General features: G+C 34.5%; 1 protein-coding gene across 2 annotated transcripts in view; it reads right to left on the bottom strand.

Moving 5' to 3' along the window:
• DPP10 (dipeptidyl peptidase like 10) overlaps nucleotides 1–20,270 on the bottom strand; it is a 667,274-nt gene that overhangs the window by 449,247 nt on the left and 197,757 nt on the right. For both annotated transcript variants that reach the window (XM_004608165.2, XM_055119680.1), the window contains exon 3: nucleotides 17,223–17,318. In XM_004608165.2, the coding sequence (XP_004608222.1) occupies nucleotides 17,223–17,318 (96 nt within the window). The remainder of the gene's footprint in view (nucleotides 1–17,222; nucleotides 17,319–20,270) is intronic.

Here is a 20,270-nt window from a genome sequence, read left to right as displayed (position 1 = left end):
AGGAAAAACTGCATTAAAAGTGATATATATATATATATAAATGCAAATATACAATGAGTTTGCTTTGGAGCAAAAGAATCAAAATTATACAGATAAAAATAAGTTTAAAAGAGAGATAAAGAAAAATTTTAAACAATCTGTCTCAATATAGTATTTGGAAAATTATAAGTTGGGGGATTTCTTGTGAAAAATAATTTGTTAGAACATTAACAAAATTTAATCAGTGTTTTATGAAGTGTAACAAGATAATGAAGCTTTTGGTTTGCTTTTTCTGAGAGACAAATTTGCAAATAATTTGAAGGAATATATCTAGTTAAAAATATTACCTTTGTTTTTATGACAATATATTCAAAAGATTGGACAAGTATTTTAGAGTTCATCAAAAAAATCAAGTGTAACATTTAAAAGGCACAGGGGAGGCAAACACTGAAAGTTAAAGATAAAGAATATTTTGAATTTAAAAGCTCATCAAATCTAACTCAAATCTAAGTGAAAAAGTATTAAAAATGGGCTTTATGTACTTGAAAAGTCAGATGGAAGGAGATGTATATCATCACATCTATTGGGTAAGTTTTATTTTCTAGGATCTTGGGGTTGGACAACACCTAGTTATGTCTCTACAGGTCCGTGTGCAGGAGGGTTATTTCAAATGGTGCCTATGATAAACCTGGGGTTGGCCTTAAGCAGGGAAAACAGAGTAACTGCTATTCTATCTCTCTAGCACAAACTTTAAAATGTTTAATATCAAAAATATATATAGTTTTGCTTGATAACAAAGCTTTCATAAGTCACCCAGGAAGAATAATCATGATTATAGTCTATTTGAAGAAAATAGAATTTCAGGAAATGCATTTTGTTTTTCTAAGGGGTTTTCAAAGTTATGTTCTGGTGATCTAGGGACCAGGAGCATCACCTGATACTCTGAAACATAAATCTTCAGGTCTCATCCAGATCTACTGAGCGGAAACACTGGGGATGTAGTGTTTTAACGTGCCCACTAGGTAATTCCTATGCTCACAGAAAAATGAAATTTGGTTTATCTTATAATTTCTAGACAAATGGGAATTTATAAGACATTCGCTGGCTTTTAAATTATCTTGTTTATGTCTCTTCTCACTTTTCAAATCACTTAATTTATGATTTACACCTTGACTTTTCATTATTCACTTTGTTTGCACAAGATTGAACTGACACCTGCACACTCATCCTTGATCTTGTTCATTTCTTTCTACTTGTTTTTCTTCTTTCTAAATGCTTTTAATTAATTGCAATATTCTCTGAAAATTGGCAGTACTGTAACTTCTGAGATCAAGGTTTTAATCCTTCATAGATTAACTCGATCTGAAATGATCAATTATCATTTCATTTTCCTTGACATTTCTTAAAACCATTGGGGGCAAAACTAGTGACTTTCAGGAAAATACATATGGATTTTAATGTGGGAATGTTTCCAAGTCCTTAAATAAGCTCCCAATTATTCTGTCACATAGAATAGATGAAGCGACAAAAACAATCACAAAGATAGGTCCATTTTAGTTAGGCATTTCTTCCTAGTACATTAACTCTTTGCAATAGAATCCTTAGTTCTTCTCCTTCAAATGATAAACTTAAATAATAAAACTAGTTTAATATTTAACCAGTATAAGAGAGACTTAGTGGTTGAAATAGAAAATCAGGAAAGCTTCCCATGTGGTTATTCTTCCAAAACTCTAGTGATAATAGTGAACCTGTTTGTACATCATTAAATTTTAAAACTCTATCCAGATATTATATTTTCATATGACAGATGGAATATCAATATTAAGAGAATAAATAATTATATTCTATACAATTTGGGAAAATTAAAAGTAAATAAAATCAACAAGAGAAAAAATAAACATCACAGATTTAACTTTCTACATTACTGTTACCAGAAAAAGCATCTCCTTTCAATGTATTATTTATTCATTTGAAGGTACTCTTCAGTCAAATCAAACAGTCTGAGAATTTGTTGATTAAAAGAAAATGTGAATTTTCTGCTTTTGTAAGAAGGATTATCATCTAGTACTCACTAAATAATAGTTAATTCAAAAATAACTTGACACAATTTCCCTTGATATTTTAAATATTAAAATATCTTTATGATCATATGCTTATTCAATAAAACTTACATAATTAGTAAAAAAACAACTATTCAGAAATTAATTTACTACATAAAAATATTAATTAGACTATATAAAAATTATGAGATAAATGCTTGCACCCAGCAACATATAAAGGTACTTGGTCAATTTAATTTAATGGTTCATAATGGTTTAAGACACATTTATCTTGTTCAGCAAACTTATAAGTTATAACTAGTATAAACATGTTACCAAAAATAAAATATAAAGCATATTCAAAGAAAATATTTTGATATACTTAAAAAGATTCAACCATTACACCAGCATATTTCTTCACTAATGGATTAAACCAGGAGATCATTCAATAAAAGCAATTTGTCACTTGTATCACTCGTCATCCTGTTGATCTTTGATTTGCTCAAGTGGGCGCCAGTAATGTCTCTATTCTTCCCTGTTGCATGCTAGTATAGGCCAATGGCATCTGCTTGCTCCAGTAACACGAAAAGCCTCAAACTGTTTATTCAGGGTCATGGTGAAGAAGTCTATCTTGTAGGTGGGCGGCATACAGTCTTTTGACATCCCGTGGAATCCAGTCGGTAATAGCTCTAGTCCAGAGGTCATTGCTGAATTGCATTACGTGTCTGGACCATCTGATTTTCGATGCCTTGGCAAATGAGACAGTGTCCCTGATTCTTGATCATTGATCGAGGTCAGCACTCCAGATTCCTTCTCTCACTTGAGTGAAACGTGATACTCCAAACATAGCTCTTTCAATTTCTCTTTGAGATACCTGAATAGCTTTCTCATCCTATTTTCATAAGGCCCAGGTCTCTGAAGCGTATGTTAGTACAGGAAGAATGGTGGAGTCGAAAAGATGTGCCCAGAGCCAGAGGTTCTTTGTCCTCTTAACCACTTCTTTGATGCTCTTGAAGGCATTCCATGCTGCTCTCTTCCTCCTGCACAGTTCTGGCACCAAGTCGTTCTTCATTTCGAGTTCTCGACCCAGGTACACATAGCTGCTCCATTCAGAGATGATCATTCCATTGAGAGCAAATGGAACATCAGGGACTAGTTCTTTTTTCATGAACATTGTCTTGGTGAGATTCAGCTACAGTCCGACCTTTCCACATTCACAGTCAAAGTCAGCCACCATTTGTGCCGCTTGGCTAATGTTTGGCATTATGAAAACGATGTCGTCAGTGAAGCAGAGGTGGTGTAGTTGCCAACCGTCTATCTTCACTCTCATTCCTTCCCATTCCAATCATTGCATGATGTTCTCGAGAGTGGCACTGAAGAGTTTTGGTGAAATGGTGTTGCCCTGCCGAAACCCTCTCTTTACGTTGATGAACACTTCTTTTTAGAATGGTGAGAACCTGGTGGTGAATCCGTAATATAGCTCACGGAGGATCTTGATGTATAGAGTTTGAACACCCTGTTTGGCTAGGGCTTCAATGACTGCTTCAATCTGAACAGAATCAAAGGCCTCTAAGTCAATGAACATTGGACAGAGCGGCATCTTGAACTCTCCCGAGACTTCAATGCGTTTGGTCGCCATGTTTTTATTCTTCTGAGCTCTGCAGAGCCTGGCAAGCTCCCCATGGCATATTCAATATGCCAAAAACAGTAACAGTAACAGTCTCATTCCCCTGACCTTAAAGAGCCTCCAATTGTTGCGAAAAACGAGTAAGGAGAGGCAGCTAAAATCTCAGGGCTAGGATGAGTGGATCGTTACGGGCACCCGCTCAATTAAATCGATGAACAACAGGATGACAGTGATACATTGATACAGTGATACTTCTGAGTCAATTTACATAAAAATAACTGTCATTTTAAGTACTGTAAAAAATGATATATAACAGTGATTTTACATTACATAGTTACATAATTATTTCAAACATTCTATTTCAAATGTTTGAAATAATTATTAGAAAAATGTGATGGGTGACATACCAACAAATACTAAAAATCCTAAATATTATATAATGTAAAAAAATTATTCATCATCATTATCATCATCATCATCATCATCCCGTTGATCGTTGGTTTTCTTGAGTGGTCTCAGTAACATCTTCATTCTTCCTAGTCCTGAGATTTTAGAAGCCTCTCTTTACTCATCCTTCCCAACAGTGATGCATTGGAGGCTCTTTTAGGGTCAGAGGAAAGAGACCCATCATTCTTACTGATTTTGGTATATGAATATGCCCCAGGGAACTTGCCAGGCTCTCCCATGCAGACAGGAAACTCTCAGTAGCTTGCCAGGTTCTCCAAGAGGAAGAACTAGGTTATAAGATGTCCTGTGGCCAAAAAGCAGTCATGAGCTTCGGGGAGCTTGGTTTTATAGTCTCTGGATGTTGGCCATTGATCGGATTTCATGGTGCCAGGGCCAGTTTCTTGGTGTGACCGCCTAGCTACTGGAAAATACGGGATCTGGTCAGAAGAGGCCCAGTCTCAATCCAAGCAGGTTTGGAGATCTCAGCCCTGGGTCCCATATACCTTGGTTCCTCTGCCAGTTCCTTCATGCATGAGGCTCATCCAAACGTGTGCAGAGGGGCCTTGAGAATGGCTGTGGCTGAGTTCCGGAGGTATTTGGCTGCCAGGGCTCTGCTCAGGGCAGGGAGGGAAACTCAACCCACCCCCTCCTTGGGGCCCCAGTGAAGATAGCCAGGCGTGGGGGCAAGAGACTCTGCACCAACTTAGAATACACTCAGAAAACAAGCAACTGCATACTTTTTTTTTTTCTTTTTGGGTGACACCCAGCGATGCTCAGGGGTTACTCCTGGCTCTGTACTCAGGAATTACTCCTGGTGGTGCTTGGGGGACCAGATAGGAGGCCGGGGATTGAACCCAGGTTGCTTGCGTGCACGGCAAATACCCTGCCTGCTGTTCTATCACGCTGGCCCTGTAACTGCATACTTGACTAAAACTAACCCGAAGCTTCATGTTCTTACACACCGCAGTCAGGCACTGCAAGGCCTGCCTTCTTTTTTGTTTGTTCAGAAACATTTATAACATATAAAAATAAATACTTAATATTTTTTTTGTAGAAATATCAGTACAAGTATTGAAGATACGTGGAGCCTAGAGCAAATGCACAGGGTGTAAGGGGTTTAACATCCCATTAATCCCAGTTTTAACCCCAGCACCAGAGCATTCCCAAGGACCAACCAACGCCCAAGATATCCCAGAAACACTGGTTCCGAGCACTATCTGAGACCCTTCTGATGAAGTTTTGACAGAGTAGGTGGAGGATCACAGAGAGAGGCTCTGGTCCTATTGAGCACCACTTGGGAGGCTCAACAAATGATCCGTAAATAATACTCTAACAAAAATAAGCATTTATTATTTGATCTCAAAGAACACTATACATCATAGTTACATCCAGTAGTCTTGAAGTCCTGAGAACACAAAGGTTCTCAGCAAAAGGAAATAAAAGAGAACAAATTGGCACATTAGAATTCAACTGCCACCCCCACCCCCCTCGGCTTTATTCAGCACAGTATTCTTTTTTTTTAGTCTTTTTGTTTTCTCTTTGTGTTCATTCCCTCTTTGTCTTTTTGTGTCTTATTTCCTTATCCCATATTCCCTATTCTTTGTCTCTCACTTCTCTAGGTATTTAAAACAATATTCTCTAGGTATTTAAAACAATTTCTGATGACAGAAATGACTGGGGGGGAGGGAAACACAGGGAAGAAATCCTCTTTCAAAAGTCTAGGTCTATCCCTGGCACAACATATGGCCCTTTGAATACCACCAGAAGTGAAGGTTAGACCATAAACACCATTGGATTTGGCACTAAACACAACACCCCTGCACCCCCCCAAATAAATGGTGACATAAATAGACAACATATGCATAAGCAAGGAGTTCTATCAAACTCTGATAATTATTTTAGAGCTTTACTTAGCATATGGTTTTAGCCATTAACATTGGAAATCTGCATTCAAATAATGTACCTGGGTTGAGTAAGTTTTCAAAGCTTTCACAGCAAAGGAAGGTAGAGCCAGACAAGTTTATTTCATTCCAAATTATGTACAATTAAAATTTTTAAAATTCAATTTGAATAATAGAATATTTATCTGAACTGTTTATAAAACATATATTGTTTTATAAATCTTAGTTATAAGATTACATTAAAGGACTTTAATTATGACTTCAAAATAATAATACTGTAATAATATATTTTTTAAAAATATGTGAAAGCTCATTAGTGCTTGATGCAAACTATTACCATTTGTTTTTGTATAAAGCAGTCTTAATTCTGATAACTTTAAATTGCAGGATGAGTTTGGGTTTGGTCATTTGCAGAAGTCTTAAGGGAGTCAAGTTCAAAAAAACAAAATCTGTAACTTAAACAGAAAAAATGTCATGCATTTATTAATATTAATGTCTCCAGATTAGTTGAACTTTCCAAATGCTCTTCTAAAGATCAACTAAAAAATTTGAAGTGAGATAGAATAGGAACAAAATTTGGACTCCACTTTATCCACAGATCCTTTTATTTTGTGCTTGTTACCTCAAAATAAAACATAAGTTAAAACTCATCGAACATCCTGTATCTCAGAATTACAGAAGGGCCAGGGTGGTATTTGGAAGAAACATGAAAGAGGTGAAAATGGGCAAAATTAGCTTCTAATAAGATTAACCTTAAATGGGTAGCTACCTGGCAAGCTACCTGTGGCATATTCAATATGCCAATAACAGTAACAACAAGTCTCACAATGGAGACATTACTGGTGCCTGCTTGAGCAAATGGATGAACAATGGGATGACAGTGCTACATTGCTAATAAGATGAACATCAGCACTGACCAGTCAATGACTTTTCTACTTAACGCTAAATATCATATCCAGAGGTATAGATTAAACATGCTAAAGAAATATGAGTTTCAAGTTCTGTCCACTCTACCTATGAACCAACTGGGTCCCAACATACTGTGATATGAGGCCTTTTGCCTCTACACTACGTATGTTTCCAGGTCTCTGTAAGGGAGCTAGCCAAGATATCCTATCCCCCTCAAACAAAATCTTGCAAACTTAAGATAGAATATGTCCCCTAGTCTCAAATCTGTCCACTTTTATTTACAAAGAGAACCAAAGAACATTAAGGTCCATAACAACATAAAAAATATTGTCATATTTAGCATATAGTACTTTTATTTACTTGCATTTAGCAATATTGAAATCTACTAGAAAATGAGAAACATCAGCCTCTAAGAAACTGTAAAGAAATTCCAGCCCTTCGTATCACTTGTCATCCTGTTTCTCATCAATTTGCTTAAGCGGGCACCAATAACGTTTCCATTCGTCCCTGTCATGTGCTAGTGTAGTCCAATGGTGTTTGCTCGCTCCTGGAACACAAAGAGCATTAAACCATTTGTTCAGGGTCTCAATGAAGAAGTCTGACCATCTTGTAGGTGGGTGGTCAGGCGTTCTTCTGATGTCCCGTGGAATCCAGTTGGTAACGGCTCTAGTCCAGAGGTCATCTTGAAGATGCATTATGCATCCAGCCCATCTTATTTTCTATGCCAGCCCATCTGATTTTTCACACACACACACACACACACACACACACACACCCACATCATACACACAAAACTCAACCCGATGATCAAAATATTGTGCTTTTAAATCTAATTCCTGGACATTCAAAGGGTATGCTTGCAAATGGTGTTTCTTTAATGATCAGAAAGCTGTAAATTCTATTGACTATATCTAAGCCAAAATAAAGTGACAGAAAGACAAGAATTTGAAGAGAGAAAAGATACCATTGCAAGCAGAGAGATGGGGGTAAAGGGGCTGGGAAAAAGTTTTTAAGGAAATCAAAAGATTAAGAAATTGCTCAGTCCTGAATTAGTCCAAAGGCACAAGGATTGCATCCCTTTGAGAAGGAAATCCTGAATTTCTTGGAGACGGACAAAAGGAGCCATCACTTAGACACAGATGCTGAAGCACCATCTAGAAAGGTGGACTCTCAGAGAAGAAGAAACTTCAAGAGATTCTCAAAGTCATAATCAGAATGGGAAAAGGGCAGGGCATCTGACGGGAGTAATCCTGAGGCAGTAGTGTAGGGAAGCAGATACTCAGAGGAGATGTGTTGATATGTAACCTCAAACAGCAATGTAAATCATAGTCACACACACAAACATACACATAAACACAAATAAAGATGTGCAAACACACACACACAAATACACATTTTTTTTTAAATGAAAGGATCATTAATGGATCTCGCTTCAGCTTCACTACTTAGTAGCTGATGCAGACTGGAAAAGTTACTGAACCACAGAACAGTTTCCTCAGTTGTAAAAATGGTGAAAAAGTAATCCATAACATTGTTGTGCAGCTTAAATAATATTGGGCATGAAAAGCAATTGACCCATTATGTGGCACATACACAACACCCATGTGATGATCAATCTGATGCTTTCACCTAATTAATGTCCAGAAATATTGGTTGACTCTCTAGGCCATACAGGTCAGTAATGTAAAAATCAATTCTCATTTAAGAAGAATAAAGACAACATTTTAAAACTGTTTTAAAGGTTTTTTGGTTGTTGTTAACGTATAATCTATGTGAAGTTCACAATAGCTTTAGGATGGAGTCATAAAGGAATTATACGCAGATTCATGACCACTTAGGGAAGTTAAATGAATTGACCAACATATTGACTAGCGAGAGAATCACACATCTATTTTCTGGAATCCCAACTTCCATAGATGAGAATTCACTCGAACATAAGTCTTTTTGCCACCCTAAGAGTTAATTACAGCACATCGGAGCAGTTCAGAGTATCAAAGTTACTTAAGCATTAAAGTTATTTAATCATTTGCATGAGATGAGTTTGCCTAGCATGTGAGTGGCCCTGGTTCAATTGCTCAAACCCTGGCACTACATATGGGCCTACAAGCACTGCCAATAGTGATCCTAGAGAACAGAGCCAGGAGTAAGCCCTGAGCACCAAATGCTGTGGCTCCAAAACAACAGAAACCAGATAGCTGTGAGTAACCTGTTTTAAAATGTTGCCTGTAAGCACCTGGCAATGACTGGCTAAGGGGTGGATACAAAGCATAGAAATTAAAGTTAAGTTCATTAAAATTTGCATAGGTATTGACTGCACAAAGGAGCTATCAACTGAAAGTGAAAATGAGAGACTTTTAATTATCTCTCAGCAGTGCCATATTGACAATTAAACCAAAGAGAAAAGAACTTTAGGTCATATATGGAAGTTTCTAATATAGAAATGAGACAAAAAAATATCCCTTGAAAATGGAGTGCATTACATAATAACTTCAAAATCAATATGCTGAGTGTCTTTTCAAACCAAATAATTATTAAAACAGTGGGTTAAACCATAAATTTATGGACCTGGAATAAAACCAGATTTAGAAGTCATTTTAAAAAATTCATACCAATACAAATCTCATTCAGGTATCTTTCCTCTTCTACCTCAGTTTAACTGAAAGTAAGAAAATTTCAATTGTCTTTTAAATAAGATATTTCTAATGTCTTATATCGGGTTTGTAGACATCAATAACTTTGAGTTTCATTTTAGTAAATTCAACAGTTTGCATGATGCACCTAATTTCTACTCATAGAATGAAATTCTGTAGCTAATGCTGGTTCTAACAATATCTTCAATTTCTGGCTTTTAGGGCCTGACATCTTTGAACTAAATTTCAATAATTATAACAAATAATTATTATTTACATCCTTGGATAGGCTCTTAATTATGAACTATGCCTTAAAGAATTCCTAAAATTGCAGAAACAAGTTATGATCAGCATGGTGCCTGCCCTTGAAAGACATTTTCAATGTGATCCATTTATTTTTCTGCTACACTGAAATTCAGTTAAATTTGAGCATTTAGCTTTTCCAATTCTTAGTACTCAACACATATACTTGGATGAAATAATATTCTTAAGCTTTGGTACTCATTCAAAAATCAAAGATAACTACATCAAAGTTCATTTCTCTTTATTTTACAAATAAAGAGCTCTCTTGTAAAAGTTGAATAAAAATATGATATCTAAATTATTTCTTTCTCCATATTTTGGATCCAATTACCTGAAACACTAAATTCTGATTAAAAATTCAACAAAATTGATGTTTTGTTTCACAAAGAGAGAAGTAGGATATTTAAGGGCATCAAGTTATTGTGAATAATTAAAACAATTTTTAATAATAAAAATAGAAACAAATGTTGACATCCTCACATGACAAAAACATTTGGAATATCAGATGATTTAGCAAGTTGACTAAATGTTGAACTCAGAAAAAAAAATGAAACTCTCACTACACACTGATGACAAGATACTATACCTTCTAAACCCTAAAGTCTATTAAAAAAAAGCTTCTAGAAACAAAAACTTATACAGTAAGTGTACAAATAAATGCACATAAATCTATAATTTTTCTATATGCAAACAAAGAACAAAAAGATTTTTTTAAACCCCATTCAAAATTATGTTTCAGAAAATCAAGTATGTGGGAAACAGTTTCATAAAAGAGGTGAAAGACACATAAGTGAAAACTATAAAACACTGCTAAAGAAATAAATGCAGGCAGGAGAAAATGGAAATACTTCCACTGTTCATTGATTGGATCAATATTGTTAAAATTCTATTTTTACCCAAAGAACTATACAAAGTCAATTCATCCCCTATCAAAACAACCATGGCATTTTTTAAAGTCATAGATCAAATTCCATTTAAATCCAGAAGTATTAATAAACTTTCCTGAATATCCAAAACAATACTAGGGGAAGAAAGAAGCTAGTCAGCCTCTCTCTCCCCAACTTCAAACTATACTACAAAGATGTAGTTATCAAAAGAGTATGGTGCAGGAAGAAGGACAGGCTTTCAGACCAACAGAACAGAAATAGAGTGCAGAAACACATTCTAGAGTGTATGGACAACTAGTTGTGAGCAAAGGAGATAAAAGTATGAAGTGGAGGAAAGTCTCTTTAACAACTGACAAATGGTGCTGGGAAAACCACTTACACAGATACCAATTAAACAACACAAAAACAGCAGCAACAACAACAACAAAAATTCAGAAAAGAGTAAATATACTTAAAGATATTTTTTTTTTGCTTTTTGTGTCACACCCGATGACGCACAGGGCTCACTCTTGGCTCTGCACTCAGGAATCACCCCTGGCGATGCTCAGGGGACCACATGGAATGCTGGGAATTGAACCTGGGTTGGCCGTGTGCAAGGCAAACATCCTACCTGCTGTGCTATCACTCCAGCCCCCAAAGATAAATTTTTATAAGCATTTTTGTAATTTTGGCAGAGATTTTTTTTCTCATCTGTAAGGTAATTCTGCCATAAATCACTAGGTGAAAGAGGCTAGTCACAATAAAAGTTACACTTTAACATAATATTTAATTATCTGATCTATATGACTCAAAAAACAGCATATCATGAGTTCAATACTCGTTTATGTCTATATTACTGAGCACGAAAACAAAAACCAAAATAAAACAAACAAACAAACAAGAGTACATTATAGCATTGTGTTTCACCTTCAGTAGAACATGAGAGTAAAATTGCTCTTATTACAACTTGTGCCCCTTAAGGTAGTAAGAACATGTCTACCCTGAGGACACTGCTTTTTTTCCCCCCAGGGGACAGTAAACTTCTTGTTCCACTCCTGTCATTCTCTTTTTCTGGTCTTTAGACAAAAGAACCATAATTATCTTCCAGCCCAGCTTGTGGATGGGGCTCTTTTAAATCTTATGTAGATGAGATTTTATGACTAGCATACTCTTTCATCCCTTTTAAGACCTACATGCTTGCTATGTGCTCTCTGTATAGAAGTTGTCTGTTCTTGTTTGGGGACCATACCCAGAGGTACTCAGTGCTCATGCCTGGCTCTGGACTAATTCACTCCTAACTCAGGGTCCACAACTTTGCCAGAAACTGAATTGGCAATCCCTGTGTGTAATACAAGTTTTTTTTACCTACTATACAATCTACTGCCTCCCTCCCATTTTAAATACCTTCTCTATACTGCCATAAAATAATAAATAAGTCCCTCAAATTGTGATCAACTGGCTACCTAAAAGTATTGATATTATTTTAAGCTTAATTAATTATGAATACACTGCACACAATTCTGTATTCTATTTCATGACTTATTTTATTCTAAGCAGGTTTAAATATCCTTTCAAAATATGTTAATGATTAAAAAATATATCAATAGTAAAATACTCACTAGATAGTAAGACTTAAATAAAACAATTCTACTATGTACCCACTTTGCACATTTAATAGCTATTTAATATATTTTATTTATACTTCAATTAATATACATATATTTTCAAATATCTCATAATAATGGATTCATTTTATCAATTTATTTTGTGGTGTACCAGACTGGACCAAGGGCCCCACTTTATTTAAATATAAGCTTGCTGAATGCTTATAAAAATATTGAAATGTTGTGACAAGTAAAGGGAAAACAGTTAAAATTAGAATTCCGCCCTAGGGCTGAGAAAAGACTAACAGGAGTGATAGTAAGTGATAAGGCTGTCTGAGTCTTAACCAAACCACATACAGAATGAAACCAATTTTTTCAAGGCAACCAAATGGACTGATAAACAAAACTTGTACAATTATAAGGTAGCACTATAACACTGTAGCACTGTAGTCCCATTGTTCATTGATTTGCGCGAGCATTATAAGGTATTCCAAACAAAACTAAAATCATAATTTATATGTACTTGTTTAATTTTTTCAATCATGAGTCTAATTCTAAGAAATAAATTTCCACAATTCCTAGCTTCATTCAAAATATTAGACTAGGCATTTAAAGCAAATAATTATTATCCCTCTTAATATATGTTCATTTGGATTTAGTTAACAGAAGGTTATGAGTATAAAAGCAATTTTCTCAATTAATTATTAGTAATACATTTTCAAATGAAATAATATTCAATTTTTATTTTTGTCTCAATAGTAGTTTCTAATTTATTCTTATTTTTGAAATTCAATTTTAGCTCAGTTGATTATTATGATTAAAGTTTGCAGTTAATACCAATATATTTTATAAATTTATTTTTAGAATATGTCTCAAATATATTGACTTCTGTCAAAAAAAAATGAAACAAAAGAATTAAATTTAGAAACAGGGTTTCATGTTAATTTTAAAATTCTGCCTTGGAAATTGGATTTACTTTGATTATAATCAATTTAGAAATTTTTATATGGCAGAGACAAACTCAAGAACTGAGCTAGTAGGATAAAAAGAAGATAGTCACAGATTTTAAATATATGCTTCAAAGTTTTAGACAGTGAACCTCTTAATTTTCAGATTCAAGAAGAAATTTCCACTAGGTAAAAAAAATGTGGAAAAAGCTGAAAGACAAGAAAACTTCAGGGTCAACGGGAAATAGCAAGCACTTCTTTGTGTTTGAAATATAATGTAAAGTAAGATAGAAAGGAAAAGATTAATCATGAGTCAGAGAGGTTTGGTACAAAGGTAGTGGTTTTAAAATAAGTCACTTAGCAAAAAGATTCTTGTGATATTTTTGAAAAACACATTAGTGGTTTCTATCTTGATCTTAGAAAATTATATCTAATAGGTGATTAGTGAAAGATTAGAGACCTTTATAACAAAACTGTTAAAAGCATTTAAAAAATATATCAGAAAAAATCACTGAAACATAGTAACTGAGTAAACTTAAGGGGAAAAAGAAATAGAAAATTAAGAAAAAGTGAAGCAAGTAAAAATCAGCCACCAGGAAACAATCAGAGGTACACAATGAAGAGATTGTACACTATTTGGGGGTCACACTCAGCAGTGCTCAGGAGCCACGACTCCCTCTTCTGTGCTCAACAGCGACTCCTGGTATGCTGGGGATTGGGTGGTGTTTTGCATGGAAAACATGTACTGCAGCACATCAAGTTATATCCAGTTCACGAGGTAACACATTGTATTGATATTGTTTTAAAGACACTTTTTAAATAAAATTCTGATCATTTTTAATCAGAATTATGCCACTAAACACATGTGTATACACTTGTCCTTTAGTTACCATGTAAGATATATTTACATAGCTTTACCTGGGTCAATGAAAACAGCATTTAGGATAGTAGTATTAATAACTCTAATATCATTAACAATCGTATTTCTATAGAGGTAACAACTGGGTGTAAGTTTTATATTTAAACAAATATTAAAATAATGTTATATTTTTTGGAACTTTTTTAATTTCTCAAGCCTCAGGTCTCTGGGCTCAATTATTTTAACTGTATATGCTACCATATAAAAATATATGAGCATCTAACATGAAACCTAACATAAAACACATCAAATTAATGTTAGGTCCTTACTAGGTCAGTTGATAGTCATGGGCATGTGGGGAGATTAATTTTTTTTAAAAGATTGATCTGCAGACTTCAAGGTGACATAACGAAGAAGAAGATGCTATAAAAATGGAGATTTCAAGGATGGGATCAGATTTGGGGGAAGGTGGTTGTTAAGCTAGCCATGAACATGAGCACCCATCCACAGCTTCAATGACATTCATAGATATATTATTTGAGTACCAGTATAATGAATGACATTGCTGCACTAAAAAAAAAGAACCACACACACACATTAGGGCTGTCTAGACTCTCCAGTTCCTTGACCAGCAATGCATTAAGAGTTCATAAGGTGACCTCCAAGACTTACTGAAGCTTCCAAATGAGTTTAACTTCTATTTCTTTAAGTAACTTATATACTAAGAAAACCTGTAAGACAGCTCTCAAGAATAAAAAAATAAAGCCACACTTTGCATCAAATGTAATCCGTGATAATTAGGCCAAGGTTACATATACTATTCATATAGTTCCCACTCTTTCCCTGACTATATTAGGTATATAGAAATAGGTCAAGTATCCAGTGATTTCCTAAAAGGAGATCTGGGTTGGAAAAGGCAAATAAATGAGAACAAATCTAGCACTCCCATACATGCACACAAATACAAATCTAACACTGACAGTGACTTAACTTCTCTGTGATATTTATAAAGACTGTAATGCCTCAGAGATATTATATTCAGTTTAATCCATCTAAAAGGCTGTTTTGAGATTATATTATTTTATAAGTATTATAAATCTTATATTTTATTCAGAGTATATTAATAAAATGAACAAATCTCAAGATTTTTTTTTCTCAAAATAAGGTTCACTGATGATTTGGTAATGAAAGTACTAAAAATGTTCATTAAAACTATTGATGCTAAATATATGATGTTGGTATCTTGTGAAGTTTTAGAGTAGGATATGTGTCCTAGATATTGAAATGTGGCTAAATTTAGCATGCAGTTTACTGCTTAAGTTTCTGTTCAGTGCTTTGGCACAAGATACAGAAGTGTCAATAATCCACAAGAGTAAATACCTCTTTAAATAGTCCAGAATAACCTGGAAAAGAATGAAAGCCCATGTTTTTTTCTTGTTTTCCAAATAACAAAGACTATACAAGTTTTAATTGTTGGACCATAATCATAGTGAATAAAGCAGTATCACTGAAATTAACTGACTCATATTTTTTACAATCACTTTATGATTTCCTTCAAATGAAATTACTATAGCAAGATAGGACAGTGATATGTGAAATATATGTCATTAGGATAATATTTGATAGTGACATTACTAACATTTTTAGGTATGATGCTCACATGAAATAATCATAGTAAAACTGAAATAGCAAAAAGCATGAAAGCTCCTAATTTTGTAAACAATGCCAAAAGAAAATATGTGAATGGATTCATAAAATTACTATCTTTTTTCTCTCTGTAATTATCACGACACGCATGCATCACTAATATGATATCACCATAAATTTGAGTTTATATAAAATAACACTGAACTTCAGTAAAATTCATCGACTCATTCATGAAACTCTTGAGCAGCTTCTAATGGCTGGGAACTGTATCAATGCTAGCTTAAAAGAGCATGATCTGGATCTGGCATTCATAAATATTTACATTCTTTTAATATCTGTCAAGTTTACATTCAATTTGAAAATATGTCTATGTTGTATTAAAATATTAGAGAAAAAAAGTTGACTGTAATTTAGATGGTCTTTTGTGGGGGTCAGAATAATAGTACCGAGGATAAGGCTCTGACCTTAAACAAGGCCTACCATATTCTACTCTCCTACACCACACATGGTCCACGAAGCCTACCAGTAGTCATTGCTGGCTACTGGTGGGTGTGACCCAAAATTCTAATCATAACAATAATAATAATGTGTGACCTTTTTTATGTAAACAAAAAGTGTAAAACGAGAGGCCAGAGAAATAGCACAGCATGTAAAGTGCTTGCCTCTATGTGGCCTCTTCCAGTTTGATCCCTGCTAACATATGTGGTCTTCTGTGCACTTGCAAGAGTGAGCCCTGATTACAGAGTCAGTGAGCCCTGATTACAGAGCCAGAAATCTTTAATACCACCAGGACCATACCATGCCATCTAAGCCAATAAAGAAATGAATGAAAAGAAACTACTCCTTACTGATTACATAATTAATCTATTCTATTTTGAAAATGGAAACATTTCATAGAAAGGAAAAGGCAAAAAAGCATACTACCACAGTAATTCGTACAACCACAGTAATTTGGAAAATGGGATCATTTAATAAACAGCAAACTGATTTCCTTTCTACCAATTTTTTTCCAATGACGAGCTTAAACAATCAGTGCCTCTATAAATTCTATTAAAGTAAGCAGTATTCCGTGCAGATATTCAAAAGTCCATGCAGATATTAAGTGACTTTATTTTCATTCATTTCTTAATAGTATCTGTGTTTTTGAAGCATTTTCAAAACTAATATCAGAAATAACCTAAGTAAAGCTAAAGTTTCTAAGCCATCCCAAGAAAATGCAAGGTGCAATGTATTCCCATTCATCTTCTTAGTCATGTCAACTTTGCAAAGATTGTCCCTCATTTGAAGCACTTAAAAGTAAACATAAAAATCACAAAGAGAAAAATTAAAGAAATTTGATGGGTTATAGTTTCCAGAAATCTATCACTCAATAATATAAATTACTGTACAGGAAAAATCTAAAGACATAGCATATGAAAAAATATGAAAATTAAAAAATAAAAAAAATGTAAATTAAGTACATACCATTAATCCACTGAAATTCAGGATCATGAAGCACAAAATCTTTCCTGAAGAGGTCTTCTAATGATAGTTTGGTTTCTGATGAATTTGTGAGTTCATCTAAAATAAATTAAAGGTTAGGTCAGAAATTGAACACTATTTTGCCAAAACTAATAAATTATAAAATTTGGTGCACATTTTATTCCAAAATAATTTACTGATTGATGTATTTTTGAATATATAATTTATATGTTTTGATAACTTTTTCAATAGATAACTTATTTTTCTTTTTAAAATTATATTTCTCACTAAAATAAATAGGTACCTTCATTGGTAAATTTATATGAAGAACAGCAAAGCATTTAAGGGTGCTGGCAATAACTGGGGTCCAAAACACTTTTTTTAACTGTTTAATAATAATCTTGTACATCACCCTTATAGATTCATTGTTATTAACTTTAAGAATAAATTCAATGTTATATAAAAAAGATCAAAGAAGAAAGACTTGAGGAAATGAAATATAGATGAAAAAAATATTTTCCAACCTGGAAGAAAATCCCAATTATTTAGAATATATGTCAAAATTTACTTTAAAATATTGTTCAGAGTAAAAGAGATATTTCAGGAAATAAGGTGACTCTTTGTCATTCATGCAACTGATCCCTTTTCAAATATCCAATACCACATATGGTCCCATGAACATCAGTGTTCATTCCTGAACACAGTAAGGAGTCAGCCCTGAGCACTGACTGACTTCAGGTCCCCAAACTTCCATCCTTCCACTAAAATAAAAGATATTAACAAATGTTAGCACTGCACTGTCCACTGTTGTAGCACTGTCATCCCGTTGTTCATAGATTTGCTCGAGTGGGCACCAGTAACATCTCCATTGTGAGACTTGTTGTTACTGTTTTTGGCATATTGAATACGCCATGGATAGATTGCCAGGCTCTATTGTGCAGGCCGGATCCTCTTGGTAGCTTGCTGGGCTCTCTGAGAGAGACCGAGATATCGAACTAGGGTCGGCTGCATGCAAGGCAAATGTCCTACCCACTGTGCTATCGCTCCAGTTCTGGATAAGTAACAAATGTTAATTAAGAGATAATGGAAAAAATAAAATATGAAAGTATTTATTGAATGAACTTATATTAGTTCCAGACCCATAAATTACATATGATCCACTTTCAAATTGTAAAATGTCAAAAGCAAAGGGAACAACAGTTTACCAAAGTAGATGCAAGAGGCTAAGAAAAAGTCAATTTAACATTGTCAATATACTAAAAAACTATACTTCAGTGGATAGGGTGCTTGCCTTTCACCTCTCTGAATGGGATTTCATTTCTGGCACCCCATAAGGTACTCTGAGTCTTCCAGAGATGATCCTGAGTACAGAATCAGAAGTAAACCTTGAGTACTACAGATGGAACCCAACTGACCCCCACTCCCAAAAAAAAGTGGAGAGGAAAAAAAAAAACACAGTTTAAGACCTTCACATGTGACCTTCACTCTGGGTTTAAAAAAAAAAAAAGCCAGGGGCTGGATTAATAGCACAATGGATAGGGCATTTGCCTTGCACACGGCTGACCCGGGTTCGATTCCCAGCATCCCATATGGTCCCTGAGCACTACCAGGAGTTAATTCCTGAGTGAATGAGCCAGGAATAACCCCTGTGCATCAGGAAGTGTGACGCAAAAAGCCAAAAACAAAAAACAAAAAACAAAGTCAGTGATATATACCAAATTCATTAAATATCATTTTCATGTTTAAGTACTAATTACAGAGTTTCAATAAAAATATATTTTTATAAACTTCCTTCAACATAAATCAGTCATGTTTTGTCAAAAATCTGTTGCTAAAAAGTAATTGAAGAAAAAAATTACTGATGGAAATAGTGAATATCAATGTAACTGTATCACTTTATCACTGTCACTGTCATCCCGTTGCTCATCAATTTGCTCTAGTAGGCACCAATAACATCTACACTGTGAGACTTGTTACTGTATTTGGCATATCAAATATGCCACAGGTAGCTTGCCAGGCTCTGCTGCGTGGGCAAGATACTCTCAGTAGCTTGCCGGGCTCTCTGAGAGGGACGGAAGAATGGAACCTGGGTCGGCCGCGTGCAAAGCAAATGCCCTACATGCTGTTCTAACTACATCAGATAAAATTGTATCATAAGAAAATACAGATAACAACCATGTCTATAAAAAATAGTTCTACATAACTATATAAATTTTATCATTGGCTTGACAACTTTATCATTGACTTAACAATCTGACTTAGCAAATTTTGAAATTTATTTGTTAAACAAATATCAAGTACTTTGATTTTTAAAGTGTGAAGAGGTGTGTGGTTCACATTCACAAAGCATGAAAAATATGGTAGACACAAAAATCATGTTACAAAATATTATTTGAGCTTTAAGATAGGGAGAGAATTACTTTGCAATATAATCAGAAAAGTCCTTAGACTAAAAGGAGATGATGAAATTTCCTTAATAACCTTCTGCATACAAACGTTTCTGAAGTCAGGTGACAATATTTTACAAAATGAAATAAAGCTTATCATACAGTGCTACAGTGCATATGATGAATAGCTGCACTTCTTACTATTTTCCAAAAATAATTGAAAATGTGTGTGCATAGAAATACCTGCATACAGACATTTATGGCAGCTATGTTCACAATTTCCAAAACTCAGAAGTGACAAACCTATACTTCAGTAAGTGAACTAAGTGTAGAAAATTCAGAAAAATAAGGTATTGTACAAACTGTTTTTTATTTTTTAATTATATTTTAAAATCTTTTTTATTGAATCCCTGTGAGGTAGACTTTTTACAAAGATGTTTATAAATAGGTTACAATGTTACAATATCCATCCCTTCATCAATGTATTTTTCCTATCACCATTGTCCCCAGTTTCCCTCCCATCACCACACCCATTTTCCCAAGAACACACACACACTGACAGACACACAGACAACAGACACACACACACATACACACACACACACACACACAGCCTCAGAGCAGGTCTCTATGGCAGGGCAGGCTCTCGCTCACTCGCTGCTCG

The sequence above is a fragment of the Sorex araneus genome, chromosome X (assembly GCF_027595985.1).
Source record: "Sorex araneus isolate mSorAra2 chromosome X, mSorAra2.pri, whole genome shotgun sequence".
Lineage (NCBI taxonomy): Eukaryota > Metazoa > Chordata > Mammalia > Eulipotyphla > Soricidae > Sorex > Sorex araneus.
Note: the sequence above shows the minus strand (reverse complement) of the source record. Positions and strands in the feature narration are given on the sequence as shown.